Source organism: Nerophis lumbriciformis, linkage group LG22 (genome assembly GCF_033978685.3).
Source record: "Nerophis lumbriciformis linkage group LG22, RoL_Nlum_v2.1, whole genome shotgun sequence".
NCBI lineage: Eukaryota > Metazoa > Chordata > Actinopteri > Syngnathiformes > Syngnathidae > Nerophis > Nerophis lumbriciformis.
The window spans coordinates 27023080-27050532 of NC_084569.2; the positions used below are offsets into that span (position 1 = coordinate 27023080).

General features: G+C 39.9%; 1 protein-coding gene across 2 annotated transcripts in view; it reads left to right on the forward strand.

Annotated features, from left to right (window-relative positions):
- The window catches only part of LOC133615155 (microtubule-associated serine/threonine-protein kinase 1-like), a 137546-nt gene extending 112002 nt beyond the window's left edge, over positions 1-25544 (forward strand). For both annotated transcript variants that reach the window (XM_061973531.1, XM_072915703.1), the window contains 8 exons: positions 46-194; positions 3984-4237; positions 4302-4484; positions 9635-9864; positions 18149-18271; positions 18524-18657; positions 18723-18910; positions 23959-25544. In XM_061973531.1, coding sequence (XP_061829515.1) covers positions 46-194; positions 3984-4237; positions 4302-4484; positions 9635-9864; positions 18149-18271; positions 18524-18657; positions 18723-18910; positions 23959-25280 — 2583 coding nt within the window. In that variant the 3' untranslated portion in view covers positions 25281-25544. The remainder of the gene's footprint in view (positions 1-45; positions 195-3983; positions 4238-4301; positions 4485-9634; positions 9865-18148; positions 18272-18523; positions 18658-18722; positions 18911-23958) is intronic.
- Positions 25545-27453: the final 1909 nt, after the last annotated feature.

Here is a 27453-nt window from a genome sequence, read left to right on the forward strand (position 1 = left end):
GGAGAAACACGCAGTGGTCCTTTGTCTCAACATGGCTGCCTGTAGGTGTACAGCAGCATGGAGCAGCTGTCCCAGCCCCCGGGTGTCACCTTACGGGAGCACAAAGTCCCACGAGAGGAGAGGATGGCCAAACGGGAAAGTCTGGGGAGTTTCACTCTCAGGGACAAGAGCTGGAGGACCGGCTCGCCGGAAATGTGAGTGGCAAAAAAAATGTCTCAACTTGCTCTCAAGAGAGAGATATGTTCCACCAAAAAAGGGGGGTGCGGAGGATTGTTTTATGCCCGGAAGTGAGGGGGGTTTAGGCCATGCCTACTTCCTGGGGTCATAAATCAATCCCCCCAGGAAGTGGGCGTGGCTTCCACGTACCTCTAAAATAGGGGGGTGAGCGGGATATTGTCCAACTCTTAATTACCGATACCGATATCAACCGATACCGATATATACAGTCGTGGAATTAACACATTATTATGCCTAATTTTGTTGTGATGCATTAAACAATGTAACAAGGTTTTCCAAAATAAATCAACTCAAGTTATGGAAAAAAATGCTAACATGGCACTGCCATATTTATTATTGAAGTCTCAAAGTGCATTATTTTTTCTAACATGCCTCAACACAATAACAGTGCAATACTTGTTCATAACATGGTCACTACTGCCTAGTTTCTCTTGTTATATTCTTATTTTACTGTTATATTTTTATTCTCATTGTTGCTTTTTATTTTTATTCTCATTGTAATATTTTTCTATTCTGTTTCCATTTATACCCCCATTTATTTACTTTTTACTTTTTAAATTTGATCTCAATTCTGTACACTGCTGCTGGAATTTTAATTTTCCTGAGGGAACTCTCCTGAAGGAATCAATGAAGTACTATCTATCTACATATCCAAACTGCAGCTTGGAATTTGAGACATGCTCTCCCTGAGAGAGCAGGTTGAGGTGGGCGGGGTTGGGGTGGGTGGCGGTAGGTGGTAGCGGGGGGGTTTATATTGTAGTGTCCCGGAAGAGTTAGTACTGCAAGGGATTCTGGGTATTTGTTCTGTTGTGTTTATGTTGTGTTATGATGCGGATGTTCTCCCGAAATGTGTTTGTCATTCTTGTTTGGTGTGGGTTCACAGTGTGACGCATAATTGTAACAGTGTTAAACTTGTTTATACGGCCACCCTCAGTGTGACCTGTATGGCTGTTGACCAATATGCCTTACATTAATTCTTGATGAGAACAGCCGGCAAATATTATGTGACTCGGACGGCACGCACGCAAAGGAAATGCCTTTAAGGTTTATTGCCACTCTGTACCTCTCCCTACGTCCGTGTACACAGCGGCGTTTTAAAACGTCATACATTTTACTTTTAGAAACCGATACCAATAATTATGAAACCGATACCGATAATTTCCGATATTACATTTTAAAGCATTTATCGGCCGATAATATCGGCAGCCCGATATTATCGGACATTCCTAATTGAGACAGTCAATCCATCCATCCATTTTCTATCGCTTGTCCCTTTCGGGGTTGCGGGGGGTGCTGGAGCCTATCTCAGCTGCATTCGGGCGGTAGGCGGGGTACACCCTGGACAAGTCGCCACCTCATCACAGGGCCAACACAGATAGACAGACAACATTCACACTCACATTCGCACACTAGGGCCAATTTAGTTTTGCCAATCAGCCTAGGGGGAAAATAACAAACACCTACATCCACAACCTGTTAAAGACAAATCTTAGACTCCAACTAAGATGGCTACCTACACACCAAAAATGAAAATTGGAATGCCCATTTTTGCCTGTAGGCATCATAAATCATTATGACTTATGGACTACATCCAAGATGGCGGATAGCTTAAAAAACTACACGTTGTAATACCCTTTCAGCCTGTAGGCATCATTAATCATTATGAAGAGGACTACAACCAAGATGGCGAACAGCTTTAAAAAAACTAAAAAAATAAAATGGCCGCCGGATGTTTTTGGAAACTGTGGACATTGTGTCCTCCGGACCAAAGAGGAAAATACCCATCCGGTTCAAAAGCCAGCATCTGTGATGGTATGGGGGTGTATTAGTGCCCAGGGCATGGGTAACTTACACAACTGCGAAGGCACCATTAATGCTGAAAGGTACATGCAGGTTTTGGAGCAACATATGTTGCCATCCAAGCAACGTTATCATGGACGCCCCTGCTTATTTCACCAAGACAATGCCAAGCCACATGTTACAACAGCGTGGCTTCATAGTAAAAGAGTGCGGGTACTAGACTGGCCTGTCAGGAGTCCAGATCTGTCTTCCATTGAAAATGTGTGGCGCATTATGAAGCCTAAAATACCACAACGGAGACCCCCGGACTGTTGAACAACTTAAGCTGTACATCAAGCAAGAATGGGAAAGAATTCCACCTGAAAAGCTTCAAAAATGGGTCTCCTCAGTTCCCAAAAATTTACTGAGTGTTGTTAGGAAAGGTCATGTAACATTGGTAAAAATGCCCATGTGCCAAATTTTTTGCGATGTGTTGCTGCCATTAAATTCTAAGTTAAGGATTATTTGCAAAAAAAAAAAATTAAGTTAAAAAATTATTAAGTTTTTCAGTTCAAAAATTAAATATCTTGTCTTTGTAGTGTATTCAATTGAACATAAGTTGAAAAGGATTAGCAAATCATTGTATTCTGTTTTTATTTACCATTTACACAACGTGCCAACTTCACTGGTTTTGGGTTTTGTATTTTCCTGCTGTGTGAATCGACCTGTTCAACGCCGCCCTCGACTGTATTCATAACCTCAACACTCTTTATCGAGCTGCGGTTCGCGCCATCAAAGCACTTTCTATTGACGTTAGGGCTGGGTGATATTGCCTTTTTTTAATATTGCGATATTTTAAGGCCATATCGCGATACACAATATACTGTATATCTCGATATTTTGCCTTAGCCTTGAATGAACACTTGATGCATTTAATCACAGCAGTATGATGATTCTATGTGTCTACATTAAAACATTCTTGTTCATACTGCATTAATATATGCTACTTTTAAACTTTCATGCAGAGAAGGAAATCACAACTAAAAAAAATCACTATTTTTTTCATACGTTGTTGATCTGGAAATGTTTGCCTCGGCATTTTGATGGTGTGGACGTGTGGCACCAAACGGAGATATTGACGTGCGGAGTAAGCCCTCTTCATTGTCTAGCGGGTGACTTTTCAAATGATGCTACATATTAGCAGTGTAGCCGAGTGTCCTGGGTTCGCCTAAACAGTGTACTTATCTAATAAAATAATAAACGGGAGACATTAGAGCAGGTTCGGTAGCCACCGCTTCTTTATTGTCAACATCACACACCTCCTTCCACAACCACACACACCCTACGTCACAGCCCTACGGCAACAACTCTGGAGGGACAAAACTCCTCCTCCTTACCTAACACACTCCGGTAACTTTGGACACCCTGAACTGTTTGTTACAGCAGTAATGCTACTTTTTATAGCAACGCTTTTGCTCCACACTTGACAAATTACGGTTGTCTGTTCGACATCTTCCCACTTGAAACCAAACCACCGCCAGACGATGGACCCCCTGCTGTTTTTGGGGGGAATTCATTTGTTACCAGATTCGCACCTTCTTTCTCTTGTATTACCACTTCGCTAGCATCACAGCTAACGTTAGCCATGCTGCTACCTCTCTGCTCGGGGAGGGCGTATATACGTATGTGACGTATGACGTGACAGTATGTGACGTATGTAAGAAGGTGCGCTTGTCTGTCTGTGAGAAGGAGAGACTGGAAAGAGGAAGAGAGAATGTAGTGTAATGCCCGCAGCTAAAAGCTACTACGTGAGAACGTATTCTCGATATCACGATATAGTCATTTTCTATATCGCACAGAGACAAACCCGCGATATATCGCGTATATCGATATATCGCCCAGCCCTAATTGACGTTAGTGTGAAACCAAGAAAATATTAAGAAGATGCGGTGATTTATTTCTTCCAGGAAGCGTTTGTCCTGCTCTGAGACGTCCTTCACAGAGAGCGACTACAGTCCTCCCTCTGGAGCGCGAAGGCGCTTCTCCGCCCTCATGGACACGCACCGCTTGGCCTCGCCCTTGGAGGTGGACCCAGAGCAGTCCACCTCCAAGGGCCAGCCCCAAGTCAAGGTGAGGGGCACATCCTTGGAGGGAGCCATGGTCTCTTCTCAAGGCGACCTGAGAACCTTCTTCAAAGACGGCAACGGCTTCACAGCAGGAGGTAAGACCATTGAATTGAAGACACGTCACCTTTGTCACCTCAACCTCTCCTTTGTGTGTGTCAGCCAGTGCTATGGTTCTGGGGCTTCCAGAGCTCCAAGGGCCCCGGGGGGCCACCACAGACCTGGTGCTGAGGAGAGTACGCCACCAGCAACTCTCAGCAGAGGGGGAAAAACTGACCTCACGACCGGGAAACAAAGTCATCAAGTCTGCCTCTGCGACCGCTTTATCGGTCATCATCCCTGCAGGTGACACTCCACAACACACCTTGACCATAGGGATGGGGACCCAAATCGCTATTTTTATAGAAATCCCGGGGACCGCTTCACGTAAAATTAAAAGCTGCCATGTTTCGATATTTTTGCTGCACGTCGGGTTGCAACCTCTCAAGCATTTGGCGGGGAAACAAGCACTCACAGCAGCCTCGAGGTAAAGTTGCAATTTTTCAGAAAGCAGTCAAAAGTACAGCGCTGTGGGCGGAGCTACTCCGAGAGCTCATAGTCACTGTGTATAGTTGAGTGTATGGAACACAAGACTTCCCACAATCCCGCCTCTTGTTTTGCATTTCCCAGTCGTGGCGGCAATTGTTTTGGAGGTGAGTCGGGGAAACGATTCAATTCATGCAATAGCCTGATTTAAATTTGGTGAAATTGTAATGCAGGTGGATGTGACAAATACACGCCAAACACTGTTTGTGTGCACGCCCATTATTGGAGACTACGTATGTTTGGGCCTTGAGGTGCCACTTTTCAAAAAGGCGCTAGCTCGATGCTAACTTACATTGGAAATGCCGTATACATGCTACCGATTAGCATTAGCGGTTTTACATGGCAATTTCAAAGTTTCCAAATGTAGGTCATTAAAAAAGTACAACTGAGATGCACGTTACAATCACACATCTGGTGTGCAATACTTACAGTACAAACACTCTGTAGGACTCAACAAAAAAGAAGACTGGACTAAAAGTACAAACCCCGTTTCCATACGAGTTGGGAAATTGTGTTAGATGTAAATATAAACGGAATGCAATGATTTGCAAATCATTTTCAACCCATATTCAATTGAATGTGCTACAAAGACAACATATTTGATGTTCAAACTGATAAACATTTTTTTTTTTTTTGCAAATAATCATTAACTTTAAAATTTGATGCCAGCAACACGTGACAAAGAAGTTGGGAAAGGTGGCAATAAATACTGATAAAGTTGAGAAATGCTCATCAAACACTTATTTGGAACATTCCACAGGTGTGCAGGCTAATTGGGAACAGGTGGGTGCCATGATTGGGTATAAAAACAGCTTCCCAAAAAATGCTCAGTCTTTCACAAGAAAGGATGGGGCGAGGTACACTCCTTTGTCCACAACTGCGTGAGCAAATAGTCAAACAGTTTAAGAACAACGTTTCTCAAAGTGCAATTGCAAGAAATTTAGGGATTTCAAGATCTACGGTCTGTAATATCATCAAAAGGTTCAGAGAATCTGGAGAAATCACTCCACGTAAGCGGCATGGCCGGAAACCAACATTGAATGACCGTGACCTTTGATCCCTCAGACGGCACTTTATCAAAAACCGACATCAATCTCTAAAGGATATCACCACATGGGCTCAGGAACACTTCAGAAAACCACTGTCACTAAATGCAGTTTGTCGCTACATCTGTAAGTGCAAGTTAAAGCTCTACTATGCAAAGCGAAAGCCATTTATCAACAACATCCAGAAACGCCGCCGGCTTCTCTGCGCCCGAGATCATCTAAGATGGACTCATGCAAAGTGTTCTGTGGTCTGACGAGTCCACATGTCAAATTGTTTTTGGAAATATTCGACATCGTGTCACCCGGACCAAAGGGTAAGCGAACCATCCAGACTATTATCGACGCAAAGTTGAAAAGCCAGCAGCTGTGATGGTTTGGGGGTGCATTAATGCCCAAGGCATGGGTATCTTACACATCTGTGAAGGCATCATTAATGCTGAAAGGTACATACAGGTTTTGGAACAACATATGCTGCCATCTAAGCGCCGTCTTTTTCATGGACACCCCTGCTTATTTCAGCAAGACAATGCCAAGCCACATTCAGCACGTGTTACAACAGCTAGGCTTCGTAAAAAAAGAGTGCGGGTACTTTCCTGGTCCGCCTGCAGTCCAGACCTGTCTCCCATTGAAAATGTGTGCCGCATTATGAAGCGTAAAATACGACAGTGGAGACCCCGGACTATTGAACGACTGAAGCTCTACATAAAACAAAAATGGGAAAGAATTCCACTTTCAAAGCTTCAACAATTAGTTTCCTCAGTTCCCAATCGTTTATTGAGTGTTGTTAAAAGAAAAGGTGATGTAACACAGTGGTGAACATGCCCTTTCCCAACTACTTTGGCACGTGTTGCAGCCATGAAATTCTAAGTTAATTATTATTTGCAAAAAAATAATAAAGTTTATGAGTTTGAACATCAAATATCTTGTCTTTGTAGTGCATTCAATTGAATATGGGTTGAAAAGGATTTGCAAATCATTGTATTCCGTTTATATTTACACCTAACACAATTTCCCAACTCATATGGAAACGGGGTTTGTACAGTAATGCGCCACTTTGGAAAATGTGCTAGCTCGATGCTAAATTACGCCTTCCGCCCATGTGCAGCTGGAATAGGCTCCAGCCCCCCCGCCACCCTATAAGGGACAAGCAGTACAAAATTCATGGATGGATGCCACAGACATGCTACCAATTAGCATGAGCTATTCTGCATGGCTATCTCAACAGCTCCAAAAATGGTAATAAAAAGTACAACTAAGATGCACGTTACAATCAAACAACTGCTGTGTAATAAATACAATACTTACAGTTGAAACACTTTGTTGGACTCAACAAAAGACTGGTACATTCAACTTAATAGCAAAGACTACTTCCTGGCCGTAGTTTATACACTACTGCCATCTAACGTCTTGGAGTTGCAACTGCATGCAAGTGTATAAAACTGCAAATGAGAAGACATAACAATTCCCTGGTAAAAGTTACAAATGATTGTAATATTAAACAGTTCACATTTATTTACACATAAACCCGTAAAAAAAAGTACCAAAAATTGGTGCCTTTGAGTACAAGTATCGATATTCAGGTACAGGAAATCGGTACCCACCTCGCACTTCACTCAGATGTTTTATTGAGTTATTTTTTTAAGCACAGTCTTTGTATTTCTGACCTAAATTAAGCATAAAAATGGCAACATGAACAAAAAGTATCAATGCTACAGTCGTATCGGCCACTAGATGGAACCAAACCAACCGAAGCTGGCTGTTCTAATATGGTGGCCATTGATTGGCTCAGCCTCAGACAGCATGACTATGTTGGATTAAAGGAGTGCAAAGGGGACAATCCTGTCTGTAGAGTTCTTATTATGTTAAAAATGTACTTGGAAGGTTATAAACATGTTTTTGATGCTCTTGAAAAAAATGCCATATACTTCCTACTAATTAGCATTAGCGATTTTACATGGCAATTACATCATCTCCAATTAGAACTACAACTGATATGCCAATTACAATCACACATCTGGTGTGCATGTAATAAGTTCAATACTTACAGTATGAACACTTTGAAGGACTCAACAAAACTGGCACATTCAACTCAATGGCAAAGACTACTTCCTGGCTATGGAAAACACTTTATACACTACTGCCTTGCACTACTGCATGCAATACTTCCAAATGAGACTCACATGTACAAACCCTGTTTGCATATGAGTTGGGAAATTGTGTTAGATGTCAATATAAACGTAATACAATGATTTGCAAATCATTTTCAACCCATATTCAGTTGAATATGCTACAAAGACAACATATTTGATGTTCAAACTGATAAACATTTATTTTTTCAAATAATCATTAACTTTAGAATTTGATGCCAGCAAGACGTGACAAAGAAGTTGGGAAAGGTGGCAATAAATACTGATAAAGTTGAGGAATGCTCATCAAACACTTATTTGAAACATCCCACAGGTGAACAGGCAAATTGGGAACAGGTGGGTGCCATGATTGGGTATAAAACTAGATTCCATGAAATGCTCAGTCATTCACAAACAAAGAATGGGGTGGGGGTCACCACTTTGTCAACAAATGCGTGAGCAAATTGTTAAACAGTTTAAGAAAAAACTTTCTCAACCAGCTATTGCAAGGAATTTAGGGATTTCACCATCTACGGTCCGTAGATGGTGGTAAAGGGTTCAGAGAATCTGGAGAAATCACTGCACGTAAGCAGCTAAGCCCGTGACCTTCGATCCCTCAGGCTGTACTGCATCAACAAGCGACATCAGTGTGTGAAGGATATCACCACATGGGCTCAGGAACACTTCAGAAACCCACTGTCAGTAAGTATAGTTGGTCGCTACATCTGTAAGTGCAAGTTAAAACTCTCCTATGCAAGGCGAAAACCGTTTATCAACAACACCCAGAAACGCCGTCGGCTTCGCTGGGCCTGAGCTCACCTAAGATGGACTGATACAAAGTGAAAAAGTGTTCTGTAGTCTGACGAGTCCACATTTCAAATTGTTTTTGGAAACTGTGGACGTCGTGTCCTCCGGACCAAAGAGGAAAAGAACCATCCGGATTGTTATAGGCGCAAAGTTGAAAAGCCAGCATCTGTGATGGTATGGAGGGTGTATTAGTGCCCAAGACATGGGTAACTTACACATCTGTGAAGGCGCCATTAATGCTGAAAGGTACATACAGGTTTTGGAGCAACATATGTTGCCATCCAAGCAACGTTACCATGGACGCCCCTGCTTATTTCAGCAAGACAATGCCAAGCCACGTGTTACATCAACGTGGCTTCATAGTAAAAGAGTGCGGGTACTAGACTGGCCTGCCTGTAGTCCAGACCTGTCTCCCATTGAAAATGTATGGCGCATTATGAAGCCTACAACACTACAACGGAGACCCCCGGACTGTTGAACAACTTAAGCTGTACATCAAGCAAGAATGGGAAATAATTCCACCTGAGAAGCTTAGAAAATGTGTCTCCTCAGTTCCCAAACGTTTACTGAGTGTTGTTAAAAGGAAAGGCCATGTAACACAGTGGTGAACATGCCCTTTCCCAACTACTTTGGCACGTTTTGCAGCCATGAAATTCTAAGTTAATTATTATTTGCAAAAAAAAAATAAAGTTTATGAGTTTGAACATCAAATATCTAGTCTTTGTAGTGCATTCAATTGGATATGGGTTGAAAAGGATTTGCAAATCATTGTATTCCGTTTATATTTACATCTAACACAATTTCCCAACTCATATGGAAAAGAGGTTTGTATATTATTATTATTATGGTTCCGTATCGGCTCAAACGCGAACGGCACCCATCCCCATGGAGGAGCGCCGCAAAACGATAAGCTTGGTTCTTCCCTCCTCAGTGGAGCAACACGGCGCCTCTCCTCTGGCGAGCCCCATGTCTCCTCACTCCCTCTCGTCCAACCCTTCCTCGCGAGACTCCTCCCCCAGCCGAGACTACTGTCCCGTGGTCAACGTCCTGCACTCCCCCATCACCATCCATCGCTCCGGAAAGAAGTACGGCTTCACCCTCCGGGCTATCAGGGTCTACATCGGAGACAGCGACGTCTACAGCGTCCATCATATGGTCTGGGTGAGTCCATGGCACACCTATATGCATGAATTGTATGCTACCTTGTATGTAACCTTGAATGTCTGCATAACATAACATTAAAAAATAAGTCCATAAAACAAAGTACAAGTATTATAACACGTGTGTTGTTATGATGTACGATGAGCATTCTAGTCAATGCTTGAATGCAAGTTTATACTGCAGCATAAATAAATACCAGTCAGTACACCTAATAAATAACATTTTATTAGGTACACCATGCTAGCGTTTTTTCATACATTGGTGACACGTCCTCAAGCACTCGGAGCGGACTGGCTCCACTTCTGAAAATGTGCTAGCTTGATGCTAATTGGATACGCCATAGACATGCGACCAATTAGCATGAGCTATTTTGCACGGCAATGTTAACTCTTCCAAAATATGGTAATAAAAAGTACAACTAAGATGCACGTTACAATCAGACCGCTGATGTGTAAGTTGAAACACTTTGGTGGACTAAACAACAGAAAAGACTGGTATATTCAACTTAATGGCAAAGACTACTCCCTGGCCATAGTGCATACACTACCCCCATCTAACGTCTTGGAGTTGCAACTGCATGCAAATGTATAAAACTTGCAAATGAGACTGTAAGAAAACAAGATAAAACAACACACTGTTAAATGTTTAAAAACATCTGATTTTATTATTCAACAATTCACATTTATTAACACATGAACACACAAAAAAGTACCAAAAACTGGTACCTTTTGATTATAGGTATGGATACCCAGGTACAGGAATTGTACCTTATCCATTCACGCTATCACAGATGTCTCATTTTTAAGCATGTTTCTTTTTGTATTTTTGACTTAATTTAAGCATAAAAATGCTGACACAAACTAAAAGTATCAATGCTACAGTCGTATCGGCCACTAGATGGAACCAAACCAATCAAAGCTGGCTGTTCTAATATGGTGGCCACTGATTGGCTCAGCCTCATTCAGCATGACTATATTGGAAAAAGGAGTGGAAAGGTGACAATGAGAGCGTTGTCATTATGTTAAAAAATAAATTTTTAGAAAACAGGTTTTTAAAGCTGTATTGACGGGTGTCCAAACCTTTTCTCACCAAGGGCCGCATAACCAAAAGTCAAAGTACGGGGGCCATTTTGACATGTTTTTATTTTGTTAAAAAACAATTCTGAAAACAGATATAAATTACTTCTAGACATATGGACGTGTAATTAAAGATCGGGGGTCGGCAACACGCGGCTTTCGAGCCACAAGCGGCTCTTTAGCGCCGCCTTAGTGGCTCCATGGAACTTTTTCAAAAATGGAAAAAGGATGGGGGAAGACTATTTTTTGTTTTAATAATGTTTCTGTAGGACAGACATGACACAAACCTTCCTAATTGTTAGAAGTCCCACACTTTAACATGCTTCACTGATGAGAGTATTTGGCGCACGACATTTTGTCCTAATTTCGGAAGTTTGTTTACATGTACAACTTTCCTTGATGCTGCCACACAAAGACATGTTTTATGCCTCTCCTTCTTTGTCTCATTTTGTCCACCGAATGTTTTATGCTGTGCGTGAATGCACAAAGGTGAGCTTTGTTGATGTTATTGACTCGTGTGGAGAGCTAATCAGGCATATTTGGTCACTGCATGAATGTTAGCTAATCGATGCTAACATGCTATTTATGTTAGCTGTACGTACATTATGCATCAATATACCTCGTATTTTAGGTATATTTGAGCTAAATTTATTTGTAGTTTCCGTTTCCTTCAACTTGAACACCCACATCTTTACCTTTGGCCATTCTAATCCAGTAATTTCCAGGTGTTATCTCACCCTCTGAAAAGCCTCCGTTTTAGTAATGTTTTTTAATGTTGTTAAAATGGGTAGAATGAATATTACATTTCCACATTTCTGTCAACAAAGATTTGCATCAGCCTGCGACACATAGTCATTTTGATAGTAGGCTAATATAACTAATATAGACACTTACATCATGTGTTGTCTTCATTATAAACACATATATACAAGACTTTTAAAGTCATTTTGATAATAAGCTAATATAACTAATATAGACACTTACATTATGCGTTGTCTTCATTATAACACTTATATAAGACTTTAAAAGTCATTTTGATAGTAGGCTAATACAACTAATATTGGCCCTAGTGTGTGGATGTGAGTGTGAATGTTGTCTCTCTATCTGTGTTGGCCCTGCGATGAGGTGGCGACTTGTCCAGGGTGTACCCCGCCTTCCGCCCGATTGTAGCTGAGATAGGCTCCAGCGCCCCCCGCGACCCCTAAGGGAACAAGCGGTAGAAAATGGATGGATGGATGGATGGATGGACACTTACTATAACACTTGTATAAGACTTTACATTCTTTGCGGATCCAGACAGATTTTTTTTGTATTTTTGGTCCAATATGGCTCTTTCAACATTTTGGGTTGCCGACCTCTGCTCTAGATGATAAAGTGTACTGTAACATTCGGCGTTACAGGAGTGTCCAAAGAGGGCAATTTGCAGCCCAAAGCTCCAGTTTTGTTGGCCCGTAACATATTGTTGGGGAAAAAGCAGTAAAAATGTACGGAAAAAGAGCGAAAAGACATCATGTAATGAGACCAAGCAGACATTTTGATACTAATAACTACAGGTGTTAAAAAAAAAGTCAATTTCAGATTAATCGCGATTTTTAAGGGATTAAAAAATATATATATTTTAATTGTATTTTGTTTTTTGGGGTTTTTTTCAATCTATCCTCTCAAGCAACTCAGGCAATCATATTGTTGATGTAGATCAGTGTTTTTTGTAAAATATCTCTTTTCCAGCTGTGGTCCGTATGGTACTCAGTTGTAATACACTTTTCCACCACTTGTGGCAGTAATGGCAACATCAAACAAACGGAAGAAGTCTGGAGCTAAAGTCATTAGCTCGAGAAGTTTCTTAAGCGCAAAAATGAAGACTAAAATGATGCAGCTGTATTTTTTGTTTGCACTTGATTTTTATTTTCAGTTTAGGTTTGGAAATTACATAATTGTATGAATAATATACCGTATTTTTTGGAGTATAAATCGCTCCGGAGTATAATTTGCACCGGCCGAAAATGCATAATAAAGACGGAAAAAACATATATAAGTCGCACTGGAGTAAAACTCGCATTTTTTGGGGACATTTATTTGATAAAACCCAACACCAAGAATAGACATTTGAATAGCAATTTAAAATAAATAAAGAATAGTGAACAACAGGCTGAATAAGTGTACGTTATATGACGCATAAATAACAACTGAGAACGTGCCTGGTATGTTAACGTAACATATTATGGTAAGAGTCATTCAAATAGCTATAACATATAGAACATGCTATACGTTTACCAAACAATCTGTCACTCCTAATCGCTAAATCCCATGAAGTCTTATACGTCTAGTCTCTTACGTGAATGAGCTAAATAATATTATTTGATATTTTACGGTAATGTGTTAATAATTTCACACATAAGTCGCTCCTGAGTATAAGTCGCACCAAAAACTGCGACTTATAGCATACTTGCCAACCCTCCCGGATTTTCCGGGAGACTCCCGAAATTCAGCGCCTCTCCCGAAAACCTCCCGGGACAAATTTTCTCCCGAAAATCTCCCGAAATTCAGGCGGACCTAGAGGCCACGCCCCCTCCAGCTCCATGCGGACCTGGACGGTCCGCATGGAGCAATGTTGTTGTAATATATTGAGTTGGAGGCAATAAACAGGCGAGGGGATGAAGTACTGTACATCTCTTTACTGTAGACTTCAGAACAGACTCACACACTTGACGTCAGGTGCGCAACACCACGTAAATCGTTGGCCAACCAAAAAGTAACCCCAGTACGCTATAGCCAACATTCACCAGGAGATGGCAACAGACAAACATAGATCACTCCATTACATTACTCCCCTTTTATAATTGTAGAAGTTACTCAAAAGAAATAAACAACCCAACCAAAAAATGCAGCAGCTCAATTAAAAAACTGTACTTAAGCTACATTCTTTTTTTTTTAGTACTGAACTCTTAACCCTCATTTGTAAACAATAACATGCTTATTATACAAACAGTATTTGTACATCTTTAACACAGATTTTTATACTGTCTTCAGAGATTCAGTTTTTTTGGTGGTACTCGAAACCTTTCTGGGTACCTGCGGATCACTGGTGGGGTTTTTGTTGTGGGTGATCTGGGTTCTGATGATGGCAACTCAGCAGCCCTTCGAATCTGGTTCAATGATTAAACTAGTTTGTGTCTGACTCACTGATGGTGCTGATGATGGAACTGAAACAGCACTGTCCAGTTGTACTGATGGCACATTTTCTGTAACTGGTGGAGACTAGATAACTGGCAGTCTCTCCATGTTTTCTCGCCATGGTAACATGTGATCCACATGCATTGTGCGCTGTCTCTGTCCCTCTTGATATATATATATATATATATATATAAGAAAATACTTCACTTTCAGTGAATTCTAGCTATATATATATATATATATATATATTTATATATATTTATTTTATTATATATATATATATATATATATACAGTATATATATATATGTGTGTGTATGTATATATATATATATATATATATATATATATATATATATATATATATATATATATATATATATATATACAGTATATATATATATGTACATATATTTATATATATATATATATATATATATATATATATACTGTATATCAGAGGTGTGGACTCGAGTCACATGACTTGGACTCGAGTCATGAATTTGATGACTTTAGACTCGACTTGACAAAATGTGAAGAGACTTGCAACTCGACTTAGACTTTAACATCAATGACTTGTGACTTCACTTGGACTTGAGCCTTTTGACTTGACATGACTTGACATGACTTGCCACTTTCCCCAAAATCCAAAGCTTAAAAAGTTATTTGGGAGCGCTCCGTATTTTTCATTTTCTTCGTCTGTCTATCAGCGTGTTATTCCTGTCAGCTGGTGTGCTGTCAGTACAACAGCCAATCAAATTAGATATACGTTGTTTTCATCACACAGCATTCATCCAATCAAATTGCAGGACAACCAATGAACTAGAGTTGTCCAACAACGTGCCAGTGATAAACAATTATGTTAAAGTTGGCTTCGTTCGGGTATAAAAACTACGACTTGGTCAACAAAAAACGAATTGCGGTATGCAAATCACACAGTTCGAATATTACAGACGGAGACGCAACAACTTCCAACTTCGTTCGACATTTGAAGTTGCACAAAGAAGGGTAAGTTTTGAATGTAAGATAACGTTTATTGGCTAAGTAACGTGACTTTTATTTGCTGTGTAGTTAAATCAGTGAGGCTGCAAACTCACTGCTGACGTTATAACCATAGACATCTTATAAGTAGACGCAGCATCGAGCGCTACTGCCTACTGGCGCAGACGAGGCGCGTGGCCGCCATCTTGGAGTGGTGATCCGCTCCACTCAGTGCAATTAATTTGGCAGGAGCAATGAACTGTCAGCGCATTTAATTCATTTTACCTCACTGAATACGACTGATTTTCACCCCCTTTTTTGTCATACGTGTAGCCATGATAACAGACACATGTTTTGGCGTGTTTTATTATTCATAGTTTGCTTAACAGTAATATAATATTCTTATACACTATAAATGACCAGACATCCGAGATCAAAACTGGGAATATAATCCCAGAGAAGGGGGAAAAAAACGGTAATCTATTTTTAAATTGAAGAAACAATATGATTAGGTTATATATACATATGTGTGTATCCTACATAAACAATGTATGAATACATTATATATCTATATATCTTAGGGACCTATAGACTGTATCTCTGTTGCTTCAGCAGCAGAGAGTTTATTCTGTCTTGACACTTTGTATTGATATTTTCTATTACATTCTTCCCTTAAATGATAATGTTTGCAGTGATTGTTTTATATGTATTATTTTATGTAAGTCGCTTTGGATAAAAGCGTCTGCCAAATACTTAAACATATATAAACACCTGAAAGTCTTCATATCAGCTAAAACCACCAATCTGTTTCACTGGATTCAGAATGAAACCAAATTCTGTTCAACCCAACAATGTTAGTATTTGAATATTGTTACTTGAAGACTGATTCCTGGTTACAATTATACTGTTAAGAAAGTATTGTCTTATACTTTGCCTAAAATGAGAATGCATCATAATCAGTGGCGGCTGGTGAATTTTGTTTTAGGTGGGGCTGAAAGTTTGTAAACCAAACCCCTGTAGGCGGGTCATCCTCCCCAAGAAGATTTCTTTGTTATTTTCACATACAAATATTGAAGATCTTTGATCCTTCTCAACTCTGTGGTAATATTATTTTCATAAAATACAACCAATAGTACGTTAATGTTAAATCTCACTTGTGAAAAGTAATCCCCCGATTCCTATTTTCAACAGTCCGCTCATTTGAGCAGGAAAACGGTGAACACCACCATCTTTGTTTTCTACCTGTCATCTGTCAGTTTCGGCTGCTCGCCGGCTCCTCATCAGCACTTCAAGATGGCGGCCAAATTGCTCACGTCACAGCAACCAATGCTGCGTCTACTTATAAGATGTCTATGGTTATAACGTCATTGCAAACACGGCAATCTGTTGCGTCCACTGCAGTTTGCTACCTTATTCATACTTTTTGTCAAGTGATTTTTTTTTAAGCAGGGTTTCATGAGGTACCTATACATAACGTTACGTTAGTCAATGTATCACACACAGTAACGTAACGTTAGACGGCAGTCAGCAGCACCGCGTATTTTAGCCACCTACAAAAAGACAAACATAGTCAAATAAAGGTCAGTTAAAATGTATACTATATTAAGAATATGTGTACATATTGCATAGGGTCCTGACATCTAAAAAGTACAACTCTGTTCATTGTTATGTTCATATATTTGTTATGTTTTTCATGTGTACGCACACATAAACACACATACAGTATGAGATGAGATCAATGAGATAAGGTAAGAACAGGATAGAAACTGCTGTGGAACTAGTTACAATGCAATATGCCATGGAAATACAATGTTAACACTTTTGTGCAAATAAGTACAGTTGCACTTGTTTTTTTTTCAAATGTGTTTATTCTGTAAAGGAATGAGTTACATGTTTAAAATGACTGGTTAATAGTGCTATTTTGAAGTGCAATGTCAGCACTATCTTTTTCCCTGCAATTTTAAATGCACTTGTTTTAATAAATAAATACAGCGTTTTAAAAGCATACACAATCTGTGTAAATATATTAGTCTGTGGTTAAATGACTTGAAAGGACTCGAAACTCAAAATGCAGGACTTGGGACTTGACTTGAGACTTTCCAGTCTTGACTTTGGACTTGACTCGGACTTGCCCTGTCTTGACTCGGGACTTGACTCGAGACTTGAGGGTAAAGACTTGAGACTTACTTGTGACTTGCAAAGCAATGACTTGGTCCCACCTCTGCTGTATATATATATGAAATACTTGACTTGGTGAATTCTAGCTGTAAATATACTCCTCCCCTCTTAGCCACGCCCCCAACCACGCCCCCCCACCCCGACCACGCCCCCCCACCCCCACCTCCCGAAATCGGAGGTCTCAAGGTTGGCAAGTATGACTTATAGTCCGAAAAATACGGTATACATTTTGTCAATTTTTTACGAGTCTCTTCTTATGCAGTATATTTGGCTAATACTTATTTTTCTAATCCGCCTGACCTAAGCCTAAGGTTTATGTTAAATAATTATAATATTTGTGATGAACACACATCATATGACACATTATAAGCAGTTTAGATATAATTAACGAATCCGATTCAAATCAAAAGCAAGATTACTAATTCAGTGCTAATATTTGAGTTTGCCCCGGGCCTCTGTGTAGTGGAAACATTGGGCCCTGGGGTCAAAAAAGTTAAAACCCCTGATGTAGGCGATCATATCTGCTGTGTTGGATACTTCTCTTCTTGACTTCATGACTAATATTAGTTGTAGTATTTTATATCAAAATGTCCCCCACATATTTAGACTTTCACATTTTGTTTTCCATTTTTAAATTTTTTTCTCATAAAATTAGGTATTTTTGCTCTTTTATTTTACATTTTTCTATTGTTTTTTTTCCCCGACAACATGTTGCTGGCCAACCAAAGTACAGCTGCAGGCCTCAAATTGCCCCTGGGCCACACTTTGGACACCCCTGCAGTCGCAATTTAAATGTCTATTTTACGTAAATGTGTTTACTGCAGTCAGGCCTGGAACCAATTAACAGTGCTATATTGATCTTGTCACTGTTTTCAGCATGTGGAGGACGGGGGCCCCGCCCAGGAGTCGGGACTTAGCGCAGGTGATCTCATCACCCATGTAAATGGAGAATCGGTGCACGGTCTGGTCCATACAGAAGTAGTGGAACTCATCCTGAAGGTGAGAATCTGTGTTCAGTAGGAAGGGGATTCACACCTTGGCCAAGGTTTACCTGACGCATGAAACGTGACAAATTTGCGGCGTGCACAATCCACTTTGGAGTGTTGAATATCTTAAAATGTGTTTTGTGGCAATTCCAACGAGAGTGGCCCTTTCTATCATTTCCAGCAGACTGCATTGCAAAATGATCTGGGGACCATATGGATGCCTTAAATAGATAAATAGCTGTTATATAATATGTGTCATCTTCAGAGTGGAAACAAGGTGACCGTTACCACCACCCCCTTCGAGAACACCTCCATAAGAGTCGGGCCTGCACGCAAGACCAGCTACAAATGTAAAATGGCTCGGCGCAGCAAGAGACCGGGAGCCAAAGAGGGTCCAGAGTAGGTCGACATAAAGCCTTTTTTTATGGGACCTCCATGACGTGTTTGGTTTGCTGTTCTTTCAGCAAGAAGCGCAGCTCCTTGTTCAGGAAGATCACCAAGCAGTCTAACCTGCTGCACACCAGTCGCAGCCTGTCCTCCCTCAACCGCTCGCTGTCGTCCGGGGACAGTCTGCCAGGGTCCCCCACCCACGGCTTCTGTGCCCACTCGCCCACGCAGACTTACCGTTCCACGCTGGAGTCCCCGCACTTGGGTGGGTATGATCAGCGCTATTCTCCCATGTGGGCCCTTTTTGGGGGAATTTGGCCGACCGTTCACAATCTTTACGTCTTTCTGTTTTGTTACGCATTCTAACTCGTAAATAAACGCTAGCAAGAGTCAGCTAACAATAGGATTCGCTCTATTCCGCCTATAAAGCACTTCCAAAAACTTCCAACATATCCGTCATAAAATATTTAAGTATGGAGGTTGAATTGTCTTTATCAACAAAGCTTTTTTTGACACTTAATTTATGTCACTGATTTTTTTTGCGTTTGAATTTTGTGAACTGAATTTTTTTTTTTTACATCAAATTATGCTGACAATTTCATTGAAAAATAAACATTTGTTAGCAAAATGCGTGTTTAAAAATTCAGTTTTTTAAAAATATGTTTCAAAATTCAGTGTGTAAAAATTCAGTGTACCGTATTTTTCGGACTATAAGTCGCAGTTTTTTTCATAGTTTGGACGGGGGTGCGACTTATACTCAGGAGCAACTTATGTGTGAATTTATTAACACATTACCGTAAAATATCAAATAATATTATTTAGCTCATTCACGTTAGAGACTAGACGTATAAGATTTCATGGGATTTAGCGATTAGGAGTGACAGATTGTTTGGTAAACGTATAGCATGTTCTATATGTTACAGTTATTTGAATGACTCTTACCATAATATGTTACGTTAACATACCAGTTATTTATGCCTCATATAACGTACACTTATTCAGCCTGTTGTTCACTATTCTTTATTTATTTTAAATTGCCTTTCAAATGTCTATTCTTGGTGTTGGGTTTTATCAAATACATTTCCCCCAAAAATGCGACTTATACTCCAGTGCAACTTATATATATTTTTTTCCTTCTTTATTACCGTATTTTTCGGACTATAAGTCGCTCCGGAGTATACGTTGCACCGGCCAAAAATGCACAAAAAAGAAGAAAAAAAACATATAGCGGTATACGTCGCACTGGAGTATAAGTCGCATTTTTGGGGGAAATTTATTTGATAAAATCCAACATTTCCGGAAATTTACCAGAAACTTTCCACCCCTTTGCAAACCTAATAATAAGGCCATGCAGAATAAGGCATTAATAAGTACTTAATGACTAATTAAGAGCCAATATGTTACTAATTTGTATGTTAATATGCAACTAATTAATTAATGGTGAATATGTGTTCCCCATACTAAGGTGTTACCAAAAATTCAGTGGAAAAATATTCAGTATTTAAAAATTCAGCGTAAAAAATATTCAGTGTTTAAAAATTGAATATAAAAAAAAAATTTAAAATTCAGAGTAAAAAAATTAATAGTATACAAATTCAGTGGAAAAAAAAATCAGTGTATACATCAGGGGTAGGGAACCTATGGCTATAGAGCCAGATGTGGCTCTTTTGATGACTGCATCTGGCTCTCAGATAAATCTTAGCTGACATTACTTAACAAGATAAGTACTGAATAATTCCGCTGGTAATCACAGTGTTAAAAATAACGTTCAAAATATAAAACATTCTCATGCATTTTAATCCATCCATCCGTTTTCTACCGCACCTGTTCAAGAAGTCGCATTAATGGTAAGAAGTATTTTATTTATTATTGGTTAGCTTCAGAATAACAATGTTATTAAAAAGAATGAGAGACTTACTCTAAAAATGTTGGTCTTACTTAAAAATGCACGCATTTAGTTGTATTCAGTATTAAAAAAATATATTATATGGCTCTCACGGAAATACATTTTAAAATATTTGGCTTTCATGGCTCTCTCAGCCAAAAAGGTTCCCGACCCCTGGTATACATATTCAGTGTATGAAAGTTCAGTGCATAAAAAAATCAGTGTTTAAAAATTCAGTGTCAAAATATTCAGTGTATAAAAATTAAGTGTAAAAAAAAAAAAAATCAATGTATAGAAATTCAGTGTTTAAGAATTGAGTGTAAAAAAATTAAGTTTTAAAATTCAGAGTAAAGAAATTCATAGTATAAAAATTCAGTGAAAAAATTGAGTGTAAAAAAGTTCATATATAAATTCAGTGTAACAATATTCAGTGTTTAAAAATTCAGTGTATAAAAAAATCAGTGTAAACAAATGTTATGTATAAAAATGTAATGTATAAAAAATCGGTGGAAACAAATTCATGGTATAAAAACATTCAGTGGAAAAAAAAGTTCAGTGTGTATAAATTCAGTGTGAAAAAAATTCAGTGCTTAAAAATTAGCTGCTTCAAAAAGCAAAAACTCACTTCCGGTAAATTAAGACTGAAGCACCCAATGAGGGGTGGAGTTTGGAGTCACGTGACACAGGTCTTACCAAACAGCATAAAAAAAGCAGTCAGTGGGCATACATAATACAACAAAATTAACATTTCAATGGATATGGTTCAATCCCGGGCTCGGGATCTTTCTGTGTGGAGTTTGCATGTCCTCCCCGTGACTGCGTGGGTTCCCTCCGGGTACTCCGGCTTCCTCCCACTTCCAAAGACATGCACCTGGGGATAAGTTGATTGGCAACACTAAATTGGCCCTAGTGTGTGGATGTGAGTGTGAATGTTGTCTGTCTATCTGTGTTGGCCCTGCGATGAGGTGGCGACTTGTCCAGGGTGTACCCCGCCTTCCGCCCGATTGTAGCTGAGATAGGCTCCAGCGCCCCCCGCGACCCCAAAGGGAATAAACGGTAGAAAATGGATGGATGGATGTTCAAACTATAGGAATGTTTCAAAGTGACACGAACACGGTGGGACAGAGTGGGCGGGGCTTGTTGGTCACACACATTTTTTTTCAATGAAATTGTCAGCATAATTTGATGAAAAAATGAACTTCACGAAATTGGAACGCAAAAAAGCAATTTTCAGTGTTCAGTGTAAAAAATTTTTTTTAAAAACGCTTTTGTAATAAAGACACAAATGAACCTCCGTAATAAGTCATGTAATAACATTCATAATACCAAGATTTTATGTATTTTGCTCCGTTTAAGCATATGGCGGCATATTAATTTCACTCACTTTTTAACAAGGACACTCCACTAATCATGGCAGACTTGATGAGAGACAACGACTACTTTGTGACAAATGATGATCCAGAAACTAATATTTTTAAGCTTGAATATGGTAAATGTTTTGTATTTTATATCGCGCTTTTACTATACCTGTATGATAGCCAAAGTGCTTTACATTATACGTCACATTCACACACTAATGGCGCTCATCAGGAGCAAGGTGGGGAAAGTGTCCTGCCCAAGGGCACAACGGCCGTGACCATCTGAGCCATTCGCACCTACATAAGTAGCTTGAGCTACAAAGCTAACAGAAATACCAACTAGGGAACGTAATAAAACAATCACTTACTGTACAATGTCTGCTCTCACTGGCATGCTAACTGATGGGATGTTTATATCTTCCCGTTTAGATGAAGATTTAAACATAATCCTCACAAAGGGTTAAAAAAAAGGTGTCTTTTTGTGTCTTTATCCCTATCTCCGGGTCTAAGTTGGATGTCAAAGTTGACCAACTTCTCAGTTTATGACCACATCCTTCTACTATCCAAGTGAGAGGCATGATTTACCGTATTTTACGGACTATAGAGCGCACCGGAATATAAGACACACCCACTACATTTTAGAAGAAAAAAATGTTTTCCATTAATTAGCCGCAGGACTATATGCCGCAGATATATATGTTGTGAAATTAGTTATTTACACAGAAATATTTTGTAAATGTTTATTTACATTCGGGCTGGGCGATAGGGCCTTTTTTTAATATCTCGATATTTTTAGGCCAAGTCACGATACACGATATATATCTCGATATTTTTTTTTGCCTTGAATGAACACTTGATGCACATAATCACAGCAGTATGATGATTCTATGTATCTACATTAAAACATTATTGTTCATACTGCATTAATATGCTCATTTTAAACTTTCAGGCAGAGAAGGAAATCACAACTAAGTCAATTTACCAAAACTGTATTTATTAAACAGTTATTAAGCAGTGGCACAAACATTCATGTCATTCCAAAACAGAAAGTGCAAGATTGTCAGAGACATTTTAAAACAAGCTATTAGTGCACTTTTGTGCATGATGTCACTAAGATGACTTATCAAAACAACACTAAATTAAAGTGCACTGTTTGTACAGAACGCCACTACAATAGTTTAAAAACATGATGTCACACAAGATATTTCAATAAGTGTCAAATAAAAATGAGCTGCATAATAGGAAATCAAATAGTGTTCGTCCCTCGCTATGTGGTAGGTTCCTGCGGACATTATGTCCCTTTGTTGTCTACTCTTTTTTTCATACGGTGTTGATCTGGAAATGTTTTCCTCGGCATTTTGATGGTGTGGGCGTGTGGCACCAAACGGAGATGTTGACGTGCGGAGTAAGCACTCTTCATTCCCTCGCAGGTGACTTTTCAAATGATGCTACATATTAGCAGTAATGCTACTTTTTGTAGAAACGCTACAAAAAAAAACGTGGAACTATACAGACATGGACTGTAATGATACCAAGTACAAGAGCCGTACATAGTCGATACGGCAATGATTATATCAATATTTTTTACTTTTCACAAAATCTTTCGTCTTTTTTTATTGTTTATAAATTTAGGAAATAAGGTCCATGGACACAGGAGAACTTTAATTATGACCAATGTATGATCCTGTAAATACTTGGTATTGGATTGATACTAAAACTTTTTTTTGAAAAGTATCACAATAAATTTTGGTAATGGTATTAAAATATTGGTACCGGGACAGGCTGTTGGCTGTTTTTCGATGTTTTTACAGGGCTTTATTATTATTATTATTATTATTATTATTATTATAAGCACAATAGAGTACTCCCATTATTTGCATTGTTAGCCACCTTGCCATATTTTACGAGCTAGAATGCATCAAAAAAGAAAGACGTGTGTTCTTGTCCTACATAAAGATTGTGAATGATGGACTAAATAAAAAACAAAAAAAGTGCACTTCCCCTTTAAGGCTTGCTCCAACCAAAGAGTGCCCTGTACCTGACCACATGTCACTTCCTGTCCCCGTGCAGGCACTTCCTCCCAGAGCAGCTCGGCGGCATCGAGCACGCCCAACTCCCCCGCCGCGTCCCACCACATGAGGCCCAGCTCGCTGCACGGCCTATCGCCGAAGCTCCACCGCCAGTACCGCTCGGCTCGCTGCATATCCACGGGCAACATCCCCCTGTCGCCCCTGGCCCACACCCCCTCGCCCACCACCTCCTCGCCGCCGCCCCTGAGCGGCCACACGGTGGGCAGCTCCAACAACACGCAGACGTTCCCCGCCAAGCTGCACCCGTCGCCCCCCGTCGCCCGTCCCCGCCCCAAGAGCGCTGAGCCGCCAAGGTCGCCGCTGCTACAGCGGGTGCAGTCGGCGGAGAAGCTGGGCGCGCCCGCTGCGCCTCCCTCGTCCCCTCTGACGGGCGGGGTGTGCCTGCGCAAACACAGCCTGGAGGTGGCGCACGGCGACTACCGCAGGGAGTCCTTCCACCAAGAACACAGCCTGCAAAGTCTGCTGGAGATGGAGGGCGAGAACGCACCTGCTCTTCCCTCCCCGTCGTCCTCCTCCTCGCCTTCTCCTCCTCTTGGAGGCCAGCCCAGCGCTCCCAAGCCAGTCCGAAGGCTCGGAAGGCAGGAGTCGCCCCTGAGCCGCGACAGGATGGCCGAACCAGTGAAAGACACACAGACCCCAGCATCGGATCTTACTCCGGGTACGACGCCCCCTACCGTTTTCCCCGCCTCCGCCACGGAGAGCAAACATGGCGAGGAAATGTCAAACGGCACTCCACCATCTGAGGCTACCAAGGGTAAGGTCTCTACTTCTATAGCATGCAGGAAGCTTGCTCAGACGGAAGGCGTCCCTTCGGACAAATTCAAACAGGTGGCAGCCGCAGAGCCGCCCAAACCTCGCAGAGGCGCGGAGACGCTGGATAAGAAAGTCAAAGGTCCCGCCCCGCCGATCCCGACCCAAGTCCAGAGCGCGACCAAAGCAGAGCGAGTGCCAAAGAGCTACCGCGGCGTGAAGGAGGACCGGGCGCACCTGGAGGTCCTGGAGGAGAACCCCGCGTCGCCGTCCTCCAACGCGTCCTCGCCATGTTCCGGCAAGCCCCGCGCCATGTCGCCCGGGGAGCGCGGTGGCTTTGTCACCCAGCTCACCAGCGTGGCCAAAACGGTGCTGGCGCCCATAAAAGGCGGGTCGCAGGAAGCTCCTCCAAGAGGCAAAGACAGGCCGCCGGCCGAGGAGAAGCGGGGGAGCTCGGGCGGGGCCGGACGCCGGGGGGCTCAGGCGGCGTCTGGCGGCGGCGCTCTCCAGGCGGAGAAAGGAAACAACCGGAGCTCAAAGCATCACTCATGATAAAGGAGCGCTCTGCTGTCGCAACATATCATGACTCAACAAACGTGCAGGAGAAAAATATCTACAAAAAAAGAGAATAATAATAAGATGCTTCAACTGCTGTGTGCACACTGGAGGTTCTGTTTTGGTCAAATATTTCAACACTACAGAAACATGTCGTACAACACGGGTCTCAAACACACTTGGTGGCTCTCCACTTAACTTCATAGTTTAATTGTGGCCATACAATATATATATATATATATATATACACACACACACATATACACATATATATGTATAAATATATATATATTTATATATATATGTATATATATATATATATATATATATACATATATATATATATATATATATATATATATATATAAAATACACATACTGTATATATATATATATATATATATATATGTATATATATATATATATATATATGTATGTACACACATTTATATACTGTATGTATATATCCATATATATGACAGTTAATACATATATACATGTATATACAGTATATATGTACATGTATATATGTATGTATACACACACACACTATATATATATATATATATATATATATATATATATATATATATATATATATATATATATATATATATATATATATAGCTAGCCATGGGAAATCCGCACATTGAGCAACACAAAGAGCAACTTCCTGTAAGCAAGCGGAATGGTCTCTGACCATCAATACCATTTTGACATGTTTGGCTAAAGGCTGAACATGGCTGAGGATCACTATAGCAATGGGTAGGAGTCGTTAACACAGGGGTGTTCAAAGTGCGGCCCGGGGGGCCATTTGCGTCCCAAAGCTTATTTTTAACAGCCCACAACAAATTCAACAAATACAAGTTACAATGTCGCTTTCCATTATAGCAGTCAATGCTCAAAAAATTATAATGATTCAAAATCAATGTTATAATTTATTGACCTGTTCAAATAAAAAATTCCTCTTTAAAATGTTTTTTGGGGAAAATATGCAATATTTCAAAGAAACCTTTGATTTCTTTGACAATAAGGGCATAAAACAAAACAAAAAACATAAAAAAATTAAATTTACTATTGACTATAGATCTGAAGTTGATCTAGATACTTAAGCGTAGAAAGTAAAAAAAAAAAAAAATGTAAATGCATAATTATTTTTAACACTTTTATGAGCTTTTGGATCCGCAAGAATTTTAGTGGTTCTTCTTTTTCTTTTTTGTCATTTGACAACGTTTATTCAATGTCAGGTTGTGATGTTGATTTGACATTGAAATTTGGTAATTTCCCAACCAAGATTCTACAACACAAATACAACAATGAAACAACATGCTTTTTGACAATGTTTTATCAATGTCAGGTTGTGACGTTGATTTGATATTGAAATTTGGTCATTTCCCAATCAACATTCTACAACACAAATACAACGTTGGAACAACATGCTTTGTGACAACGTTTATTCAATGTCAGGTTGTGACGTTGATTTGACCTTTGAAATTTGGTCATTTCCCGACCAATATTCTTCACCACAAATACGTTGAAACAACATGCCTTTTGACAACGTTTATTCAATGTCAGGTTGTGACGTAGATTTGTGAAATTTGGTAATTTCCCAACCAACATTCTACAACACAAATACAACGTTGGAACAACATGCTTTTTGACAACGTTTATTCAATGTCAGGTTGTGACGTTGATTTGACCTTTGAAATTTGGTCATTTCCCGACCAATATTCTTCAACACAAATACGTTGAAACAACATGCCTTTTGACAACGTTTATTCAATGTCAGGTTGTGACGTAGATTTGTGAAATTTGGTCATTTCCCAACCAACGTTCTACAACACAAATACAACGTTGGAACAACATGCTTTTTGACAACGTTTATTCAATGTCAGGTTGTGATGTTGATTTGACCCTTGAAATTTGGTCATTTCCCGACCAACAACATGGATCCAACGAGGGCTGCAACAAATAATCGATTAAATCGATTAAAATCGATTATAAAAATAGTTGGCGATTAATTTAGTCATCGATTTGTTGGATCTATGCTCTGCGCATGCGCAGAGGCAATTTTTTTTTTTTTTTTTTTTTTTTTGTAAAAACAAATGTTATATATATATTTATATATATATAAACCTTTATTTATAAACTGCAACATGTACAAACAGCT